Source organism: Macaca mulatta, chromosome 1 (assembly GCF_049350105.2).
Source record: "Macaca mulatta isolate MMU2019108-1 chromosome 1, T2T-MMU8v2.0, whole genome shotgun sequence".
Taxonomy (NCBI): domain Eukaryota; kingdom Metazoa; phylum Chordata; class Mammalia; order Primates; family Cercopithecidae; genus Macaca; species Macaca mulatta.
The window spans coordinates 203,756,958-203,776,851 of NC_133406.1; the positions used below are offsets into that span (position 1 = coordinate 203,756,958).

The window sequence follows — 19,894 nt, forward strand, 5'->3', positions numbered from 1 at the left end:
CACGACAAATTAGTTTCTCTTTATTCTTTCTTAGGAGAATGAGAGAGGGAGCACCACCCCCTCCTGCACAGTTCCGGGAGAGGGCTGAGAGGGAGCGGGTCCCGCGCACATGCCCCCCCGCCCGCTATATCTGCGGGGTGAGCGGTCTTCCTCCTCCGCAGCCCCGGGACCGGCGCACGGGTCAAGTCCAGCTTCCCACAGTAGGGGGTCTGGCTTGGGCTCTCCCACCTCTACCAACTCCCGAAGCTCCCCTGGCCCAGCGTAGACAATTCTCTGAATTCTGCCTCTCCGAACCCCCAGCCCCAACTCTGCTTCCAGGAGGGATGGGGTTGGGGAGGGAAGCCAGTTCCCGGGTCAATCTCCCGCCGCCGCCGCCCTCCAGCCAGCGCCCGCTGCGTGGGAGCCGCGAGGCCAGACTCCGCAGACGGCGGGCTCCCGGTCTGGCTGCTCCAGCGGGCGCGTCTCCTCCAGCTGGTCCGGCCGCTGGGCTGCCGCCGTTTCCCAGCTCGCGGTGCCAGCTCTCGCGCTCCACGCCTGGCTCCCGGGCTCGGTGCCCTCGCAGTCGAAGGGACTGGGGCCGGCGGGGCGGATGGGGACGTCTGGGAAGCGAGGAGAGTCCTCGTTCTCCGGACGTCCCCGCACGCTGGGGCCAGGGTCCCCTTCCCCGCTCCCCGCGCAGGTGTGAGCGCGCGAGTGTGTGCCTCGGCGGGTGTGAATGTGAAGTGTGTGTGCGCGGGGGAGTGCGCGGAGGGAGCGCGGGCGGCGCGGGAGGCGGGAGGCAGGGCGCGGGGGAGGGGGTTGGGAGGGAGAGTGTGCGCGCGTGCAACTCCACTCCGGGGCTTTGTGCGAGCCCGGGCGATAGCATCGGCGGCGGCTGGAGGAGGAGCGGCCGGAGACGCGTGCAGCCAGCCCGCCAGCGCCCGGCAGCCGGGGCAGGTGGGAGCCCGCGCGGGAGCCAAGCCGACGCGAGTCGGAGCCGGAGCCGAGTCCGAGCAGAGCCCGGGCGGAGCCCAGGAGCCTCGCTCGCGGGCAGCTCGTGGGCGGCAGCCAGGCGGGGCGGGCGCCGGCGGGGCGGCCCCCCAGTAAGATGTGCGCCGCGCCGCGGGGCGCCCCCCACTCGCAGCGGCGCTCGGGAGCCGGGCGGCTGGGCCAGGCGGCGCCTTCGGGGCTGCTGCGCGCCCGCGCCTAGAGCTGCCGCCCCAGGGAGCCCGCCACGGCCGCGCCCCGGGCACGCTCGGCGGCGCCCAACGATGACCGCTCCCTGGCGGCGCCTCCGGAGTCTGGTTTGGGAATACTGGGCCGGGCTCCTCGTGTGCGCCTTCTGGATCCCGGACTCGCGCGGGATGCCCCACGTCATCCGGATCGGTAAGGGCTCTCTGGAGCCGGGGATCAACGTGCGCCCGGGCGGGGGCGGGAATGGGGGGCCTCCGAACGCGTTCCTGAGAGATTTTCCTAACCTCTCTCCGGGCTGCTGAGCCGGAGACCACCAGGAGCTCGTCCCTGTGAGGACAAAGTTCCAGAGTCGGGGTCACGGGCCTTACTTATTGGGGAGGAGGCCGCCGGGCCGCAGCGGCGAGGGGCCCTTGGCGCGCTCCTGGTAGGTCAGACCTGGCAGAGTGTGGCGAAGGTTTCCAGTGCGATCCCGAGTCGCGGGCGCATTTCGCGGCGACTGCCAGCATGAACCGCAGCCTACCGAGTTCTGCGATCTGGCTTCTCCGCAGAGTGGGGACCCTGGGGAAGGCGCCAACTTATCTCCTCTGCTCACCTCACTCCCCGCGGGCCCCTCGTCCCCACCTCGGGCATAGCTCGAGCGGCTGCGGCGAGGTCGCAGGGCACAGATTCGCATGACGAGGACAGCCGGTCTTCTCTCCCGGTGGTCGCCCTTGGCCTCGGTGGCACCGGTTCAGCCCCGTGCAAATGGGGCGGGGGTAGAGGGAGCAGGCCCCTGCTGCCCGCTGCAGCTGGTCCCTGGGGCCAAGGCCTCTCTCCGCCCGGGGCAGCGCAGGTAGAGGGAAGGGACCACGGAGGCCGGCCAGCGCGGCCCGGGCGGGCGGCCCAGGGACGCCAGCGGTTTTTAAAGTTAGCCCAAATTCCTCCGCAGCTGGCGGTGGCTGGCGGGGCTGCGCGCGGCTTTCCGAGGCTCCGGCTTCTCCGCGTCTCTTCTCGCCCGAGACTCTTACTCCCGGCTTTAACTTTGTTGTGGCCGCCCAAGGCACCCTGCGGGCCTGAGCGCTGCGCGTGTCCCGGGCCGGTGACCGGCAGGGCTGGGCCTGGCTGGGCTACGACGGAGCCTGCATCACCGAGGGCCCTGCGCCCGCCGCCAGGCCGGAGACCTGGGCCGCCTGGGTTCACTCGGCGCCAGCACCAGCGCCTGGCACGAGGCAAGCCAGACTCCGCCGAGCCAGGGCCACCCTCCTCCTCTGCAGCTCTTCTCCAGGGCGGACCTTGGGCCGTCAGCGACGTGAAAGAGGTGCCGGAACCGGTGTCGGGCTTGGTTTCCGTACTTCAGATTTTCCTAGGAGGCGGTCAGAAACCCAGAGGATGGGTCTCCTCCCGGGCGGCCGCCCGGGGACCGGACCCTCTTGAACTCCTGTCTGGATGGGGCAGAGCACAGTCCTCGGCTCTGCCCACACTGAGATCTTTCGGTCCATGCCCAGGACCCTGGCAGGCAAACACCGGCAGGCACCGGAGGCAGATGAGGCCAGGCACGGGAGGGGACTCTGGGGACAGCCCTTATGGTCAGACTTAACCATTTGCAGCCCAGGCTGCTCCTGACAACCGAAATGTCTTCTATCTCTGTGCCTTTGCCTGCCCCGAGCCCAACTTGGCACCATTCCAGGGGCAGAAGCCCCCCCACCCCCGCCAGTAACGGACCAGCGCTTCCTTTATTCCCTGTCTCCTCCCCTCTGCTTTTTTGGGGGCCTGCGTCGTAGAGTGTCCTTGGGGAAAAAGGTGGGGAGACTGAGAAGACGCTATCTGCCCATCGCACGGATTGCAGCTCCCTCTTCCTTGGTCCTTCCTTCATAGGGGTGGGGTGGGTGTGCTCCCAGCCCAGCCTCAGGAAGGGAAGTCTTTGGAGGCCCAGAAAGACAGGCTACGGTGAGGGCAGCCTCAGAGGGATAAGCTGGGAAGGCGCAGGATGATGTATCCTTACTGTGAAATTGAATGGGTTAGGGAGTTCCTCCCAGCCCTTAGGAAGAGCATCCCCAAGCCTACCCGCCCTTTCTTGGGTTCAGCGTGTAATAATGCAATTAACGGATGGCAGAGCCCTCCTCTCTTCTAATCTTCTTCGTATTAAGCCCCAGGATTAATTAGCGTGTCAGCCCAGGCCATTTATATCCAAGAGCCCTGCCCCATTTGATTCTCAGCCCATGGACTGGGGTGTTGTGCCTGTGCCAAACGTGACCGCCAGAGCTGTGCCAGTTTGGGCGGAGGATGGGAGGCCTCTGAGGCTTCTGGGCTTCTCTGGAGCCTCCTGGGGAGCTGAGCTTCTGTCCTTCTGAGCCCCTGCTCGAACCCCAGCTGGAGCCAGGGAGCTACAGTGGTCATGGACAGAAAGAGCGAGAGCGAGAGAGAGAGAATGAGAATATCATGCTAAAACCCAAACACACCGCCTTGGCTGGGCCAGGTGCCATCTCCCTTTTCCCATCTCTGCCATCCCTGGGATCTCAGGGCTCTGGCTGGGGCTATAAGAATTGAGGCCCTCTGGAGTGTGCTAGGTGCTTCTGGTTCTCAAGACTGGCGCCTCAGCCGGCTGAGCTTGGAGCTGAATCCTTCTCCAGCAGCCAGGCGTTGCCGAGTATCAGCCCGGAGAGGGCTTTCCTGCAGGTGTGAGAGGGGCTCTCTGGGCTGGGGAGCATCGTACCCGCCCCCTCTCTTTGTGCCTCTTTTGGGGGCTGAAATTTCCTCTTAGACAAGGAGATGGATAGCTCAGCAGTGTGACACAGTGTTCAAACAATCTGTCTTGAATAGATGAATTGCATTGCTCTGTCTTTTTGTAATTGTGTCTATCAGAAGGAGAGGTCAAGGCATTGATTGCTTGGATGGTTTGCAAGTAACAAAAGACAGTGAGGGAGAGAGCAAGGGAGAGAGAATAATTGGATTGTAGTCTGCGGGAAAAAATGATCATTGATTATTTTATGTGAATATGTGGAAGATGTATTCTGTGTATGATTATCAAATGTTGTTCATTGAAGGTTTTCAAGGCATATTGTTTGGCATTTTATTATTATTATCATCGTTATTATTGTTTGGATGAATCCCAGTCTTAACTCATGGAAGGCAGTTTAATGCATAGATTCTCTCAGCCAAACAGGCTTGAGTGACCTCCTGCGAGGACCTGAATTTCCAGGTGGCCTGACCCCAAAGCTGTAGTGGAGGGGCTGCTGGACTTGGAGCCAGGAGGTCTGGTTTTCTGCTGCATCTGCCACCAGTTTGTTGGGCCATTTTCATCAAATCACACCTCTCCCTGGAACCCCAGGCCTCAGTTTGGTTGGCCTTAATGGTTGGTATGTTCTGTGGTTTCAAAGTTCCCTTTAGTGCAGCCTGGTGGGCACTGTTATGCTACTGTAGGTTTCATGGTTAGGTCTCCCCTCATGTTACCGGCATATGTAGGATTGAGGGCCAGCCTGGAATTTGAAAAGGGAACTAGACAGTGGTAGCAGCAGCTGGGGAAGCCTGGCCAGCTCTTCTGTGTGTTGAGGAGCTGAAGTGGTTGGTGGCGATCTCCAGCCAGCCAGTGGGGAGGTTTGAAGCCAAATGACTGCAGAGACATAAAGCAGGTGTGTGGGGGGTGGGGAGAGGGAAGGGTTGGCCCAGCTCTGGACTCTGAGCATCTACAGATAGAGCAGAACTGAGCTGCAAGGTCCTGAGTTTCGTGAATGTACAGGGGCCCAGCAAGCAACGCGGCCGATCCCCGGGGAGAGACACCCCCTCCCTCAGAGTTCCCAAACCGGCCCCATCTGTAACTCTTCTGATCGGTTCACCCAAATTATCCTAAACATTCATCTCTTGAGTTTGGGAGCCGCTGTGTGTAAAACAATGAGAAATTTCTTGCAGTGACTGGTGATGCGCTGAAACATCGCCGCCTTGTAGGAGCAGACAGCCGCTGAATGAAGATCAATAGGGTTTTCCCCCCTGGAAGTAAATAGCTTCAGACAAGACCTGGGAGTGGCCCACGGGGCCTTAGAGATCACTAACTTGAGGAATTTCTACCTCCACTTTTCAGCCCAGCGGCTGCTGTCAGCCCCAGCTTTCCTGCTTCTCAACTGGAGTTTAATTTTTTTCCTGATGCCTGCCTCGCATTGCACTAAACAGTCTTTTGATGTCAGGATGACCTAGGGTCTTTAGAGGTGGTTTATGCAAGGTGAGCCCAGGCACCCTGGCCTCACTAGGCTCTTTCAAGGTCACCTACATCCTCCTGTAGCCAGCAGGATGGCTGACCTCAGAAGTCCAGCTCATGTGTTGTTTTGAAAGGGCTTTGTGGGGTGGCTCTTTATCCCCAACACCTCCAGGAATACAAGCTACCTAGCTGCTTTTAGGATCCTTTATAGGGCCTGTGAGCCTTCCCGAATCCCCACGGTCCCACAGGTACTCTGTCCCTGCTCCAGGAAACAGTCCCCTCCATGAGGGAGGAAGCACAGATGCCCCCGTGGGCTGTGGAACTACCGCTCCTCTTGAGAGAAGTATAAGGCCATACGCAGCACAGACTATAGGCCTGCTTCGTGAAAGGGTTTCTTTTAGCAGGAGACCTGTTTGATCTCAGTGACTGGGACTGTGTTTCTGGTCTGCTGAGGTGGCGCCTCCTCTACCTGCCACAGCAGCTTCCCCTGTCTCTTCCTCCCGCAGCTGCAGCCTGGCTTCCCTTGCTTGCTCAGAACCTTCCAGAGGGAACTGAGAGAGCGGATGCTTCACTCCACTGGGCAGCGCGCAGAGGAACTGGAGGGCTCCGCACTCCCCGCCTGGCAACAGAGAGGACCGATGTTGCAAGAGCAGGGCCCTTGTTGAGGCTAGCACCCAGCAGGCACTCGCTTGTCCTCCAGAGGCCGGTGTGGTAGGGCTGCAGCTCTGGGAAGACAGATGCACCAAGGGCCTGCCTGGTATGGAAATAGAGCTGATGCAGATGGGGCTGGCGTCTTGGCCCTGGGCTTGATTCCTGGAGTCGCTCTTCTCCCAGGTGCTGATTCTCCAGCAGCAGCACCAGAGGGCAGTGTGCCTGTGCTGAGACGGCCACCGCAGTGTCTTCTGCCTGGGGCCCCACCTGGGTCTGGAGCAAAATCAGAATAATGAAACAGCAATGACAACAATACGATGGCCCCGATTTATTGTGCAATTATTAGCCACTAAGCACTGTGCCAAATGCTTTTCAAACAATGACTCATAGTGTGGGTAAATAGTAAGTGCTCAATAAATGGAGCCATAGGGTTTTTCTCTTCATACTGGGTAGCCTTCACCACCTACAGGCATCCCTGTATCCCATTTTACAGGTGAGGGAACTAAGCTTGGTGAAGTCACTTGCCCAAGATCACGCAGCCAGTGAGTGGTAGAAGTAGGATAAGAAGTATGGTCTGCCTGCCTCTGGATCCTGTGCTTTTAGCTGGCTTTGCCGTCTGGAGGTGGCAAGAAATGGTTTCTAAAGGGGCTGAATGCAGTGCCCTTGCCCCCACTCTCCGTTCTGTTTGCTGAGTGAGGTCTCACTGGCTGGGCTGTGTTGGTCCTGCTCTGGGAGGATGGCCATCTGGGCTCTACCATGCTGAATTCCACCAGTCCTAGTTTTCAATGTCAGACTGGCCTTGCTGATGAGCTGTGTGGCAGATTTCGCCGCCTCCAGGGCACAGGTGTGGATGGCCTTTCCCAGCCTTCCCACCAACACACATCCTTCCACTTACTACCTCCCACATTGTCCTGGCTTCTGGATTCTGCTCAAGGCTTTAATCTAAGCCCTAAATAAAGGACGGATTCACCCTTGGGTGAGGTCAGTTCACCTACAGGGATCCCACTGTTCTGGGGTCTATAGTCTACATGTCCCCATTGGAACCACCAGGCTGTCCTCAAAGACATTGTCAAAGCCTTGAGGAAGCCCAAAGGCCTCGTGTCTGTGTCTCCTTCACCCCCCATCCTCCTCACCCAGTGACCTGGAAAGAGAAGGTGATTAGAGAATTAGCTGTCTTTGTTATTCCTTCCTTCCCTCACTTCCCTTTTCCTTCCTTAGTCCTGTTCCTTCTTGCCAACATCCCTTCAAGGCTAATAGGTTTTATGGTCGTTTTATTTTTAAGCAAGAGTCACATCCTGACTTTCTAAATAGGGCCTGCTGCCGCTGGGTCCTGGATTATGTGTTGCTGTGTCACAGACACCGTGGTTTGGGTGTGGGGACTTGGATGCGAGAGCCTTCCTAATCCACCATTCCATCTGCAAGAGCAAAGGCAAAGGCAAACCCAGACTTACCCTTCTCTGTCTGCGGTGTTCCTTCTCCCAGGGGGACAGGGGAGCCTGGGATAATGGTGGCTGCCAGGCACTGAGCTGTTCTGGAAGTAGGGGGAAGATGCACTGCGCAAAGTCACTACGAAGGTGACAGGTTTGGGACAGGCACGGTCAGAAGGGTTATGTTACTTTCTAGGGCCTCCATTTCCCCATCTGTAAAATGGGGATGATACTGCCCATTGGGTTAAATAGGTGTGATGTCTTTTCAAAAAAGCTTACGTGCTGTCCACAGTTGAGCATTTCTTTTTGCCCTTGGAGGAGTCTGTGCACAGGTCTGAGAGTAGGGTGATGCTAGGGAGGCCTCCAGGGAGCCAACTCTAAGGAGGCCCTCAAATGAGGACCCTTTGCTTGCATGACGGACCATGAGAGTGGGCGCCTCCTTAAATCCTGGCCCTGGCCCAGCATCTGAATTTGCTTCTGGAGTATACTTTTCCTCCTACTTCTCTTTGTGCTCCAGAGACAAATCCTAATTGAGCATGATTTGGAGAGATGACACCAAATTGAGGGCCAGGAGACTGGGTTTGAGGACGACAGGTTGTTCAGATTTTCTTTTGTCTCTCATAGCCATGTTTCATAGCAGCCATGCCCCCAGAGCCCTCTGCCCTTCCTTTCTTTGTTTTATTTCCTTTGGAAATCACCTCCAGGGTCCACACTGCCTCTCCTTCTTCACAGCTTAGCTGCCCAGGTCCTTCACTTTGCTTCCTTTGACCTTTACACCTTGTTTACTAATAGTATTGACCTTGGCCGTGGTTATCTGGGGGCGAGAGGGTGTCTAGGCTTTCTCTAATGCATGTGTGTCGTGCCTCCCTGACTAGACAAGGAGCTTCTCAAGGGTGTCTCAGGCCATCTCTCCCCCATCACTTCCAAGAAGCAGAATGATTTTTTTGGAGTCACTAATATATTTCATTGATTCTAAGATGGGATTTTTTTTTCACATTTTCATATCTCTGACATCAACTCGTGTCTCACATGTCATGTCTAAGTTTACTTGCAGAATTTTTTCTTTCTTGGCACTCTAAGAAAGAATGGCATGTCTTGGGTCTGATGAAATGTGGTGGATCTATTTTTGAACGTGAGTCCAATGTGTACTTGCTGTGTGACCTTGGGGAAGTCACCACACCTCTGAGCTTCCATTTCCTCATCTATAAAATAGAAGTATTAACGTTAGGTTGAACCATGTGCAGCTGTTGTTGACCTACAAAAATCTTGTGGTTGACCCTTACAGTACTGTCTGCATAGGGTTGTTGTGAGGATTAAAGGAGATAAGGTATGTAAAGCTCTTTGCATAGTGCCTGATGCTTAATAAATTTTAGGAGGAAAAAAGAGAGTTCCCCAAGGGTGGGGCCACATCTCCACTAACTCTGAGCTCTGAGGCTGTCTGCATCTCGTGTGCCCTTGGCTTTGTGCTAACCCCTAGTGCCCCATACTCCATGCAGCCTCGTACATGGCATCTGCCCATTGCTCACATACCCATGGGCTCTGCACTGGAGTTGGTGGGCCTAGCAGTCTTTACCAGTTACCCACTGTGCTAGGGAGCAGGAGAGGTACCCTTCCTTGGATGCTCCTAATGTCAGCTCCCAGACACTGCCTGGCCCATTATTTTGCAGCATTTTGATTAAAATGCATTTTGCCTATGTTCAGAGCTGGGAAGACCCTGATTATGGGATGTCCTTAAGGGGCTGGTCCAGAGAGTCTTGATCAGCCCTTCTCAGATGGGGAGTACCATCTCGCCTCCTGGGCAGGCCACTGGAGACTAGACAGGGTCTGAGGCTGGAGACCCTAGGGGATAGACACTTTGGCTCTCCTAGGAGACACCAGGTAATGAGGACAGAGGCAAAAGGCAGGGAGGAGAAAGTCCCCATGGTGATCGTACAGATCGGAGATAATGAGATGGAGTGAGATCCAGGGGGAGTGGTGGCTACAACTCCAAATCCTTTGGTGCCATGCTGAATGGTAGTTAAGGATAGCAGAGAGGGGAAAAGCAGCAAGAAGGAGCTAAGATTCTGGTTTGTATTAAGAGGGTTCCAATCCATAGGAGACGATTAAGTCTTGCGCTATTAAAGGGACTGATGCAGACAGGCTGCCGATGAAAGGGGGTTTATAGAGTTCTCAGAACAACTGCAGAGATGAGCTCTTTAAATATGGGAATGAGGGAGACTTCTGCAAAGCCTTTCTGCATCTGCTTTGCAGAACTGAAATATGCTATTCCAAAAAGCTGCCCAATTGGGCGGAAAAGCAGGAGCAGGGAGCCAAGGACTTTCCAGGGCTCCAGGCATCACATTTCCTGTCTATGGTGAAGAATCAAATAATCTAGGCTGAAAAGAACCCCAGGGGTCATTCTAGGCCTCTAGTTCTCAAATATTAGCATGTGCCAGAATCACCCAAAGCACCCGTTAAGATGCAGATTGCTGGGCCCCATCCACAGACCTTCTGATTCCGTGGGTCTGGGGTGAGGCCTGAGTGCTTGCCTTTTAAACAGGTTCCCAGATCATGATGCTGCTGCTCATCCGGGAGCCACACTTTGAGAACTGCCGTTCCAGATCAGTGGAGGACCCCACTACATACAGGTGGACGGCCAGTCTCCGATTGAATGCCGCCTGCAATGGGAGCTCACCAATTTTAGGCCCCACCCATTCTTTACTGCAGATGTTTTGCCCATGCTAATCTTTGTTGCAAATTTTCCTCTAAAAAGCTAACATGTGTCTCCCTGCAGTTCCAGGAGGGCAATATAACTGGGGTCTGAGTGTAGGTTTGAAATTCCTCTGTCTGAGTTTCAACTCTTGATCCCTTCTCTCCTGGCTGTGTGACTTTGGGTAAGTCACTTACTTTCTCTAAGTCTAGATTTCCTTATTTGTAAAATCAGGATAATAGCAGATTTCACCTCATGGGATTATTGTGAGAATTAACATGCCTGGCACAAACGAATCTCTCAGTACATTTAGCTCTCAGTCTAATCTTGAGGATAAGCTCATAGATTCTAGGATCTAACAGCCTGACTTTGAAGGCTGCCTCCCTCACTTCCCACCTGTCTAATCTTGAGCAAACTTTTTTTTTTTTTTTTGAGATGGAGTCTTGCTCTTTTGCCCAGGCTGGAGTGCAGTGGCGTGATCTCAGCTCACTGCAACCTCCACCGCCCAGGTTCCAGGTTCAAGCAATTCTCCTGCTTCAGCCTCCTGAGTAGCTGGCACTACAGGCACCCGCTACCGCGCCCGGCTAATTTTTCTATTTTTAGTAGAGATGGGGTTTCACCATATTGGCCAGCCTGGTCTCTAACTCCTGACCTTGTGATCTCCCCTCTTCAGCCTCCCAAGAGCAAAGTATTTAATATCTCAAAATAATAATGATAATAATAGTTGTACCTGCCTCACAGCGTTTTTGTAAAGACTGAATGAGTTAATGCATGTGAAGTGCTTAGAACACAGCCATGGTAAGCACTCAGTAAATGTTGTCTATTACTCCTACTATTATGATCTCCCTGCCCACTGACTCTGGCTTGAGTTTGTTCCCTGTCCTACACTAGAGCTCTGCAGAAACACAAAGGCATTTATTTCTTCAGACTAAAGTGGCTTAATTCCTCCAGCATGGTGTCAAGAGCTGACCACAGTGCTACTTATTTATTGAAACCAGTAAGACCATCACCTCCTCAGGTCTCAGCTTTGGTGTCTGGTTGTACAACACCAGACTGTTTCAGGCTTTTTAGCAGCCATTGCAGTCTGTTGATTTATCCTAAGCTGGTGGTCTCATGAGATCATGAGGTCTTTTCCACGAGTATTGCCACTGATCTGTAACTTTTCTCATCCTCCCTTTGGCAGTTGATCTTTTGAGCCTAAAGGCAAAACCTATCATTTATCCCCAAGTAAGTTCCATCATTGAACCTTCAGGCAGTTATTCTTACTCATTGTTTCTGGACCACCAGGGCCTATTACCATGTCTCCATGCTTGGAAAGCAGGTATGGATTACACCCTCTTCTTCTAACCCCTGCCTCCCTCCTGGGGTCTGTGGTAGAGGGGTTAAGTGGTTATTAGCCTATAGTATGGTTGGGGTTGGGAATCACTGTTCTGAATAGTGAAGCTTTTGGGGATTCCCATTCTGATGTCTCGCATGCTTCATGCCATCTGAGCCTGGGATAAACATATCCTCCTTCCCTTCAGCCAGGTCTGCCATAAACACATTAAGCAGGAAATGAGCAATGTCAGAGTCTGATGGCTTTATTCAAATGGTCTTGGATCCACTATCCTACACTTTAATGAGCTTCAGAATTCCACTGGCTTCCTTATGCCCTCAGGCCCTTTATGATTTGCCATGGTTGGCATCTCTGGACTCATGGACTGTCCCTCCTTGCTTCACCCTCTCTGATCCACTGCATTGAACATCTAAGTCCCCAGAAGGCACTGTGCTTTCCCCCACACTCTGGGCCTCTGCACTGCCTTTCTTTTTTCTTTTCTTTTTCTTTTTTGTTTTTTTGAGACAGAGTCTCACTCTGTTGCTTAGGTTGGAGTGCAGTGGTGTGATCTCGGCTCACCACAACCTCTGCCTCCCAGTTCAAGCGATTCTCCTGCCTCAGCCTCCCAAGTAGCTGGGACTACAGGTGCACGCCACCACACCCGGATAATTTTTGTATTTTTAGTAGAGATGGAGTTTCACTATGTTGGCCAGGCTGGTCTCAAACTCCTGACATCATGATCCGCCTGCCTTGGCCTCCCAAAGTGCTGGGATTATAGGCTTGAGCCACTACACCCAGCCTGCACTCCATTTCTTTCTTTCTTTCTTTTTTTTCTTTTGTTTTGAGATGGAGTCTCACTCTGTCGCCCAGGCTGGAGTGCAGTGGCCGGATCTCAGCTCACTGCAAGCTCCGCCTCCGGGGTTTACGCCATTCTCCTGCCTCAGCCTCCCGAGTAGCTGGGACTACAGGCGCCCACCACCTCGCCCAGCTAGTTTTTTGTATTTTTTTAGTAGAGACAGGGTTTCACCGTGTTAGCCAGGATGGTCTCGATCTCCTGACCTCGTGATCCGCCCGTCTCGGCCTCCCAAAGTGCCGGGATTACAGGCTTGAGCCACCGCACCCGGCCTGCACTCCATTTCTTTCTGGCCAACTTCTGCTCATACTAAGGTTTCAGTGAACATGTCTTTTCCTCCAGGAAGCACTTCTCAACCTCCATCCCCTTCTGAGTCCCACAGCACCCTCTACTTTTCCTGTTGTAGCACTTGCTGTATTGTAATTCTTGGTTATTTTAGAGATAAGTGCTGTACCGGCATGGGCCATAGCCAGGTTGTTCACCACTTAAGTATCCAGTGCTTCTAGCACAGTGCGGGACTCCTAGTAGATAATTAATAAATATTTGTGGAATAAATGAATGCAATGGTGAATATGGTCATTTGAATGTAAGTCCCCCTAACTGCCCTGGCATACAGCTCAACACTTTTTCCATTTCGTCAATGAGGATTTTATGAAGGATGTTGTTAGTTTCTTCCACGAAGTCAAGGTTCTCGTGCTGTCTGTGGTGGTCTTCTGACACACCAGTTCTGCAACTTTTTCTGTGCCAGGACCTTTTAGATTTAGTCTACTGGGCAGAGCTGGAATATTTGGGGGAGTGAGCCCTTCTTTTTCAAGTCTAGGATTGGACTTTACATTCATTGTCTTGTTCCTATCATGATGATTTTCTTGAGAGAGACAAGCTGTCTTCTTAAAGAAGAGACTAGAGGAGAGACCACAGTCCTCCTGCCTTTTCTGACCTTACCCTTCTCTCCTTCCCACTTGCCACTCAGCATCTCGGCTGCTCTTTCTGGGAGCTGAACCAAGGAAGAGAACCTCTGCTGTGCTGTTGTTAATAGGCTGAGCACTCAGGACAGCTGTCAGGCAGAACTGTGGCTGGGCCATTGCTCTGCTGCCCATCATAGGTCAGGTCTCTCCTTTTTCTGTCTTTACCACATCACTGGCTCCTGCAAGGATATGTAGACAACTGGTCTACATGACAGCTTGGTGTAAAGTAGAGGTGTTGACAGTTAACCTGGAGATTCAGGCTTTATAGACAGTCAACTGAGGCCCTTTAGCCCTGGGAATATATACATCATCCACATCAGGTTCTGGGGAGAGTGAGTGTGTGCATGTGTGTTTGTGTCCTTGTAAGAGATGACCATATGGAAGTTTGCTTCTCTAGCACAGACTTCTGAAATTGGGGCTCAACCATCTTTCTTTATTCCAAGCCTGATGAGTGAGTAGTGACTTTCCTTTGTATCAGTGGGGAAACTGAGGACTTAAAGGATGGTCCCAGTTCCTGACTGACTGGGCTGATCTGTCTACTCTACCAATGTGGCTGAGAGTAAGGATGGGAGAGGTTTTGCAGTGGAGCCCTGAGCTTCCCCTGCTGAACACAACGGAACTGAGCTCTCCCCTGAGGCCAGCCCGCCCCCTTTTCTTGCTTCCCTCCCTGGGGAAACATGACACATCATGAGCAGAAAGAGCCTGTTGCCTACATGACCATTTTTCCTGCCCAGTTTAATAGAGGTGACAGCCGTCTATTTTACTTGTCTCGTAACATTGAATCAGTAAATAAAATATGGGTGAACTCTCAGGTTTAGCTGAATTATGGCTGGTCCATGGGGACTGTGGGCTGGAGGAGAGTTGAGCAGAGAAACTGAATCCTTGTCTTCTTGCAAGAGAAGCAGAGCCTTGCATCTTCCTTCTGGATCCAGGAAATCGTTCAGTGCTTGAGGAAGCCAGGCCAGCAAGGTAATCTTGTTTGGTGGTCTCTGAGTCAGTGGAAGAACCAGAACACAAATGGAGGAACCCCAAATGCTAGGGCTACAGGAGCACTACCTGTCCCCATTATTTTTTCTATCACGGATTGGGATGCTGAAGACAGAAAAGAGAAAATGATTTGTGCCATGTCCCTTGATGAGCCATGGGAAAAAACAGACAAACATATGGGTCCTCTGACTCTCATCCTGTTAAGAAAACCTGATCTACCCTCCTATTATACACACACACACACACACACACACACACCACACACATACTTGCGAATTTGAAGTTTTACATTTGCAGTCTTAAGAGAGCAAAAGAGCCTAGACTTTTCCGATGTGGAAAAGCGAACCTGTGAAACACTTTTCCGCACTGCAAGAGAAATACAAATTGGATTCACATGTGTTTAGAAAAAGTCAAAAATAACAGATGCACCTTGTGGTTCAGCAAGAGCCAGGGAGGTTGAGGGTCTCCCCAACCTCTGTGTTCAGCACCACGGAGAGCAGCCAGGCCTGGGGGTAGCGGGTGCTGGCTCTTCTAGTATGGGCGGTGTGGTTATTGTAAGGTCTTGTTAAACAGGCATTCTTTCTTTCAAATGCTATTCCTTTAGAACTCTGGTAGGCTAGTAAGAATTGTTATTTGTGGTTGTTCAAATAGAATAACGCAAGGTAAAAGAAAATCAAGGTAATAGATGGAATTTTCTCCTTTTTTTTTTCCTTCCACATAAATTGTTCTTAAACCTTTGGTGCCTTGTACGGCTTGTCTGCTAGGGAGCAGCAGCAGATGACAAAACGAGTGAGCATTCCATTGTCAAATATCACACCTGATACCAAGCATCTTGGCTCGGCTTGTCAGCCTCATCTTTCACATCGCATTTTGTAAGTAGGATTGCTAAATGTGATTTCTTAAAAGTATTTTGTGCGTTATTATTTCCTGAGTTGTGGAGACCTGCATACCTATAATAGAGCCATATTTCCTGCTAGTAAATAAAATCATTCCTCATTCAGGTGATGGGAATTAAATGTGTCACAGCTTGGTGGCATTCCCCAAACAACCCCAGCGGTTCCAGGTGCTCTACCACCTGGATGTGTCTGGGAGCGCTTATGATGGGGCTGGGAATTGACAAAGCCTCTCTCAGACAGAACAGTCATGCCAGGAGTGACCTCAGTGTTTCTCAGAGAAATGGTACGCTTTTATCCATCACTGGGGTATGGAGAGTTGGCTGGGAGCACCTGGACTAGAGTTCACAGGACCGGAGAAGGTGAAGAGTGTTAGAATGATAGAGTCAGAGGAATTGTTTCACTCACCTCTGAGGAATTTGCCTCTGAACAAGAAGTGAGGTTTAGGCACATGGACCCCAAGGATTTTAGAGGTAAGATGGCATCTTGGACGTCACACAACAGATAGAAAAATCCAGGATATTCTGGGAGGAAGTGAGCTATGGTAGCTACAAAGTGAGGGCTGCTTTAGGGGCTCTGGCTGAAGATATCTCAGTATGAGGGGATTTGGGGCTTTTTGATGCTCCTGCTTGGATTCGCAGAATCAAAAAAATCTGCTTTGAAAATTGTGGTTATTTTTATGCTGTTTGTAATTTTGTGTTTATTTCCTGTCTTTTTCACATGGGTTCTTGGCTGACTCATTGATTCACCAAACATTTATGGAGCACCCACTCTGTATACTGCACAGTACATAGGGTCAGGGGATTTGTGGGGGCTCCGGGATGCGGGGGCAATGAAACAGCACTCCTGGGTTTGGTGGTATTTGAATGTCCTCGTGGTAGGTCCAATTAGGTGACCTTTAGTAATAGCCGTGGTTCCTTGAACATTTCGGTATGTACAGTTTAGACCACAGCCTTGCACTTGGATCTTCCTCATTCCGCGGAGTCCTGGGGAGGAGTAATGAGGCTCAGAGAGATGAAGAGACAAACTGAAAGTCGCACAGTCAAGTTGGCAGGGAGGCTGCATCTCCATTTCACCTTCACTCCTGCTCTCCTTTCTGCCCTTGCCCCTTCTAAATCAGTTCATCACTTATGTTGTTCCGAGAGTGTTCTTTCACCCCTGAACTGTCACATTTATCCCCCTTCAGGATTCATTTTGTCCAGTTCCCTGTCTTTTAGCAGAACTGAACCTTAACTTTTCTAGATGGATGGATGCATGTGTAAGTAGGGGGGTGAAAGGTAAAGGAAGGGGTTAGTATCCAATTTGTAAGTCTCCAAGGGACACAGTCTGTCTCCTCTGGTGAGGAAATTCTTCTTTCTGGCTAACCCAGATCATTCCTGATGCAGTGTAAATCCATCTCATCCATGGACTTTCCTGGACATGGCTGTTCTTGGAGGGTAGGAGGGAATATCTAGCTTGGAAGTCAGTCGCTTAGGGGCTTTTCTTTCTAGGGCTCCACCAAAGAGGCTCTCAGACAATTAAATTGAAATGGCTGTACTTTTGCTCATGGGGGCCTGAGTAGATTTATAATATTTTCTTTTTTAAAAAATTGGAGTTTTTTTTCATGGAGACAATGATTTATGGAATAATCAATTTCTTTATCTACCTAATACATTGGAGCAATCCGTCAATGCAGACATCAATCTCCCCCTGGGGCTGGGGAGGGCAGACAGCCTTTGAGCCTGACTCGTCTGGCAAAAGGTGGCTTTTTCTATGAGTGACTTTGCTCCCCCATCCTGGATCTGAGACCTGCGGTAAGGAGGGTCAGGGGCTCTTCAGCAAAATATTAATGCTTTCTCCTTATTAGTCTCTGCTCTGCCAGAGAAATAAGGTGCAGTAAGCTCTGTCCCCATTGTACAGTTTGTAGAGACAAAGGACCAGAAAGGGTGCTCAGAGACCAGAATTTGGAGGCATGCACGTGGGAGTGGCCATCTCTAAATCTCTAAGGGTTGCAGTGTATGAGAAGGAGCAGATCTGGTGTTACAGGTCCCAGTAGAATTGGGGCCAGTGAGTGATGGTCCAAGAAGGCAGATTTTGATTCAATACCAGCTATCCACATTCAGTGCTCTTTAAAGATTCAGTAAGTGTAGTGCCTTGGAGTCTAGTGGGCTTCCTATTATGAGCCAGATTCTGGTGTTACTGAATCAGACCTGTTTTGCCCACCGTGTAGTATGCCAGTCACTGAGACGATGAGTTTTGCAGCAGAGAAAGGGTTTATTCATGTGGCAGCCACGCGAGGAGACAGGAAAATAGGTCTCAAATCCACCTTCCCAAAGATGTGTTTTAGGGTTGTTTATGGGATAGAGGAGCAGAGTGGTCTGAGGCATGGGGAAAGGTGATTGGGGGTGAGGAGAAGTGAGGCAATCAGTTTCTGCACAAGCGTAGTCAAGCTTCATGGCACTTCATAGGACGATGTCTGAAACAAATGGCAGCATTAGCATGACCTGAGGGTGGAGCTCTTGGCCCTGTGACGTCAAAAGAGGACTCATTACCCATCCATCATTTGTGTAGGTCCAGTTGAAGGTTCAGTGGTCTCACTCAGTTTGAACTGGACAGGAGCAGACTCTAAATTTCTGAAAAACAACTTAGGCAACTGTTAGCATTGTGATCCATATGTCAGAGGTGTTATCTCTAGTGAATTTGGAGAGTCTTAAAAAAAAAAAAAAACAGCTAAAAGCAAGCAAAGCTGGCTAAGGTTTGACAAGCCTATTGAGGTTTGCCCTCGGCTTCTCAAGCACAGATTGGCCAGGGGTGTTATCAAGGGGCTCTGGATTCCTTTCACTGTGAAATTCTAGGCATGCCCAACTGTGCGGCAAGAGATGCTATAAAAAAAATCCAGATTTTCCGAGCTCCCTGAAAAGGCCAGTGCCTGCTCCTGGCTATGCAAACTCCAGGAAGGTCAAGGCCGGTAGTAGTGGTTGTGAAGAATACTCTCAGGCTTTTTTTTAATGGTTTTTAGAAATCTTTTTAAAGAAGGCCGGGCGCGGTGGCTCAAGCCTGTAATCCCAGCACTTTGGGAGGCCGAGGCGGGCGGATCACAAGGTCAGGAGATCGAGACCACAGTGAAACCCCGTCTCTACTAAAAATACAAAAAATTAGCCAGGCGCGGTGGCGGGCGCCTGTAGTCCCAGCTACTCAGGAGGCTGAGGCAGGAGAATGGCGTGAACCCAGGAGGCGGAGCTTGCAGTGAGCCGAGATCGCACCACTGCACTCCAGCCTGGGCAACAGCGTGAGACTCCGTCTCAAAAAAAAAAAAAAAAAGAAATCTTTTTAAAGAAAACAGCTCAACACCTTTTTTTTTTTTTAAGAGACAGGGTCTCCCTATGTTGCCCAGGCTGGTCTCAAACTCCTGGGCTCAAGTTATCCTCCTGCCTTGGCCTCCCAAAGTGCTGGGATTACAGGTGTGGGCCTCTACACCCAGCCTAGCTCAACACCATTTTTTTTTTTTTTTGGGGGGGGGGATGAAGTCTCACTCTGTCTCCCAGGCTGGAATGCAGTGGTGCAATCTCGGCTTGCTGCAACCCCCACCTCTAGGTTCAAGTGATCCTCCCTGCTCAGCTGTCCCAAGTAGCTGGGACTATAGGTGTGTGCCATCACACCCAGCTAATTTTTGTATTTTTATTAGAGACAGGGTTTCACCATGTCTCTAATCCACTGATGAATCATTTAACACAATTAAACATTTAATTTGTGTTGGCTAGGTTGGTCTTGAACTCCTGACCTCAGGTGATCCACCCACCTCGGTCTCCCAAAGTTCTGTGATTACAAGCTTGAGCCATGGCGCCCAGCCCTCAACACTTTTTGATGTCTCACTCTTCTGAAGACTAACATCTTTGCTTGGAATTCAAGAAATTCTCTTTCTAAACTCTATTTCTACGTTATGACCCCTTCCACACCCTCATCATTTAATTTTAAGTTTAATTGGTTTTTTAAGTTGAATCAGCCAACATTCAAAAATTTGGACATTTTATATGAAATTTTGGGTTTCCAGCTTCTCTTCCCACATTCACATATGCCTCAGTCCCCACCCCTCCTTATAGTAATTTCCTGTGCTAGGATCAGTCACTGTCCTGCTGCTGCTGTTTTTCTTTCAGTAAAGTTACGAAGGAAAAGTAAAATGTTTTTATTTTCAGAAGCAAACAAAAGACAGACTAGGAGTGCCAGTTTTTTCAAATTTGTTTCTCTCACCAGCCCTGTTTCACTCTGGGTTTCTGTTGGTCCTGCAGGCATTGAGCCACTGACCTACCACATGGGCAAAGAGCATCTCAGAGGCAGGGATCTTGTCCCATTTCTGTTTATTGTGACGATAACAGCAATTGTTTACTGAGCCCTTTTCCGAGCTCGTTTAACCCAAAGGTGAGTCTAATTATTCCCACTTTCCAGATAAGGAATCTGAGCCTTAATGAGGTGAAGGTACCCAGTGGAGTAAGTGATGGGTGTCACTAAGACTTGAATTCCTGTCTGCCTGACTCCATTGTAATCCCCTGTGTATTCCTAGCAGCTGCCCCTAGCAATGCCCACAACTGGCAATTAGTAAGTGCTGGACACGTCAACTTGAATTCCAGAGTCACGGATGGGATGGGGCCAGGTGGGAAACTTCCGACCTTAAGGTGGACAGTGGCACATTTAGGATGCTCCTGATTCTTCTTTCCTTCCTTTGGTGCCTGGCTGGGCACAAGCGGCTGCTGTGCATCTGTTGGGTGGCATTACCCAGAGTTCAGTTAACATGTGCTG

General features: G+C 51.4%; 1 protein-coding gene across 1 annotated transcript in view; it reads left to right on the forward strand.

The window, feature by feature from the left end:
• Positions 1 to 1,115: 1,115 nt before the first annotated feature.
• The window catches only part of GRIK3 (glutamate ionotropic receptor kainate type subunit 3), a 239,172-nt gene continuing 220,393 nt past the window's right edge, over positions 1,116 to 19,894 (forward strand). The window contains exon 1 of the mRNA XM_001111351.5: positions 1,116 to 1,365. Coding sequence (XP_001111351.4) covers positions 1,251 to 1,365 — 115 coding nt within the window. The 5' untranslated portion in view covers positions 1,116 to 1,250. The remainder of the gene's footprint in view (positions 1,366 to 19,894) is intronic.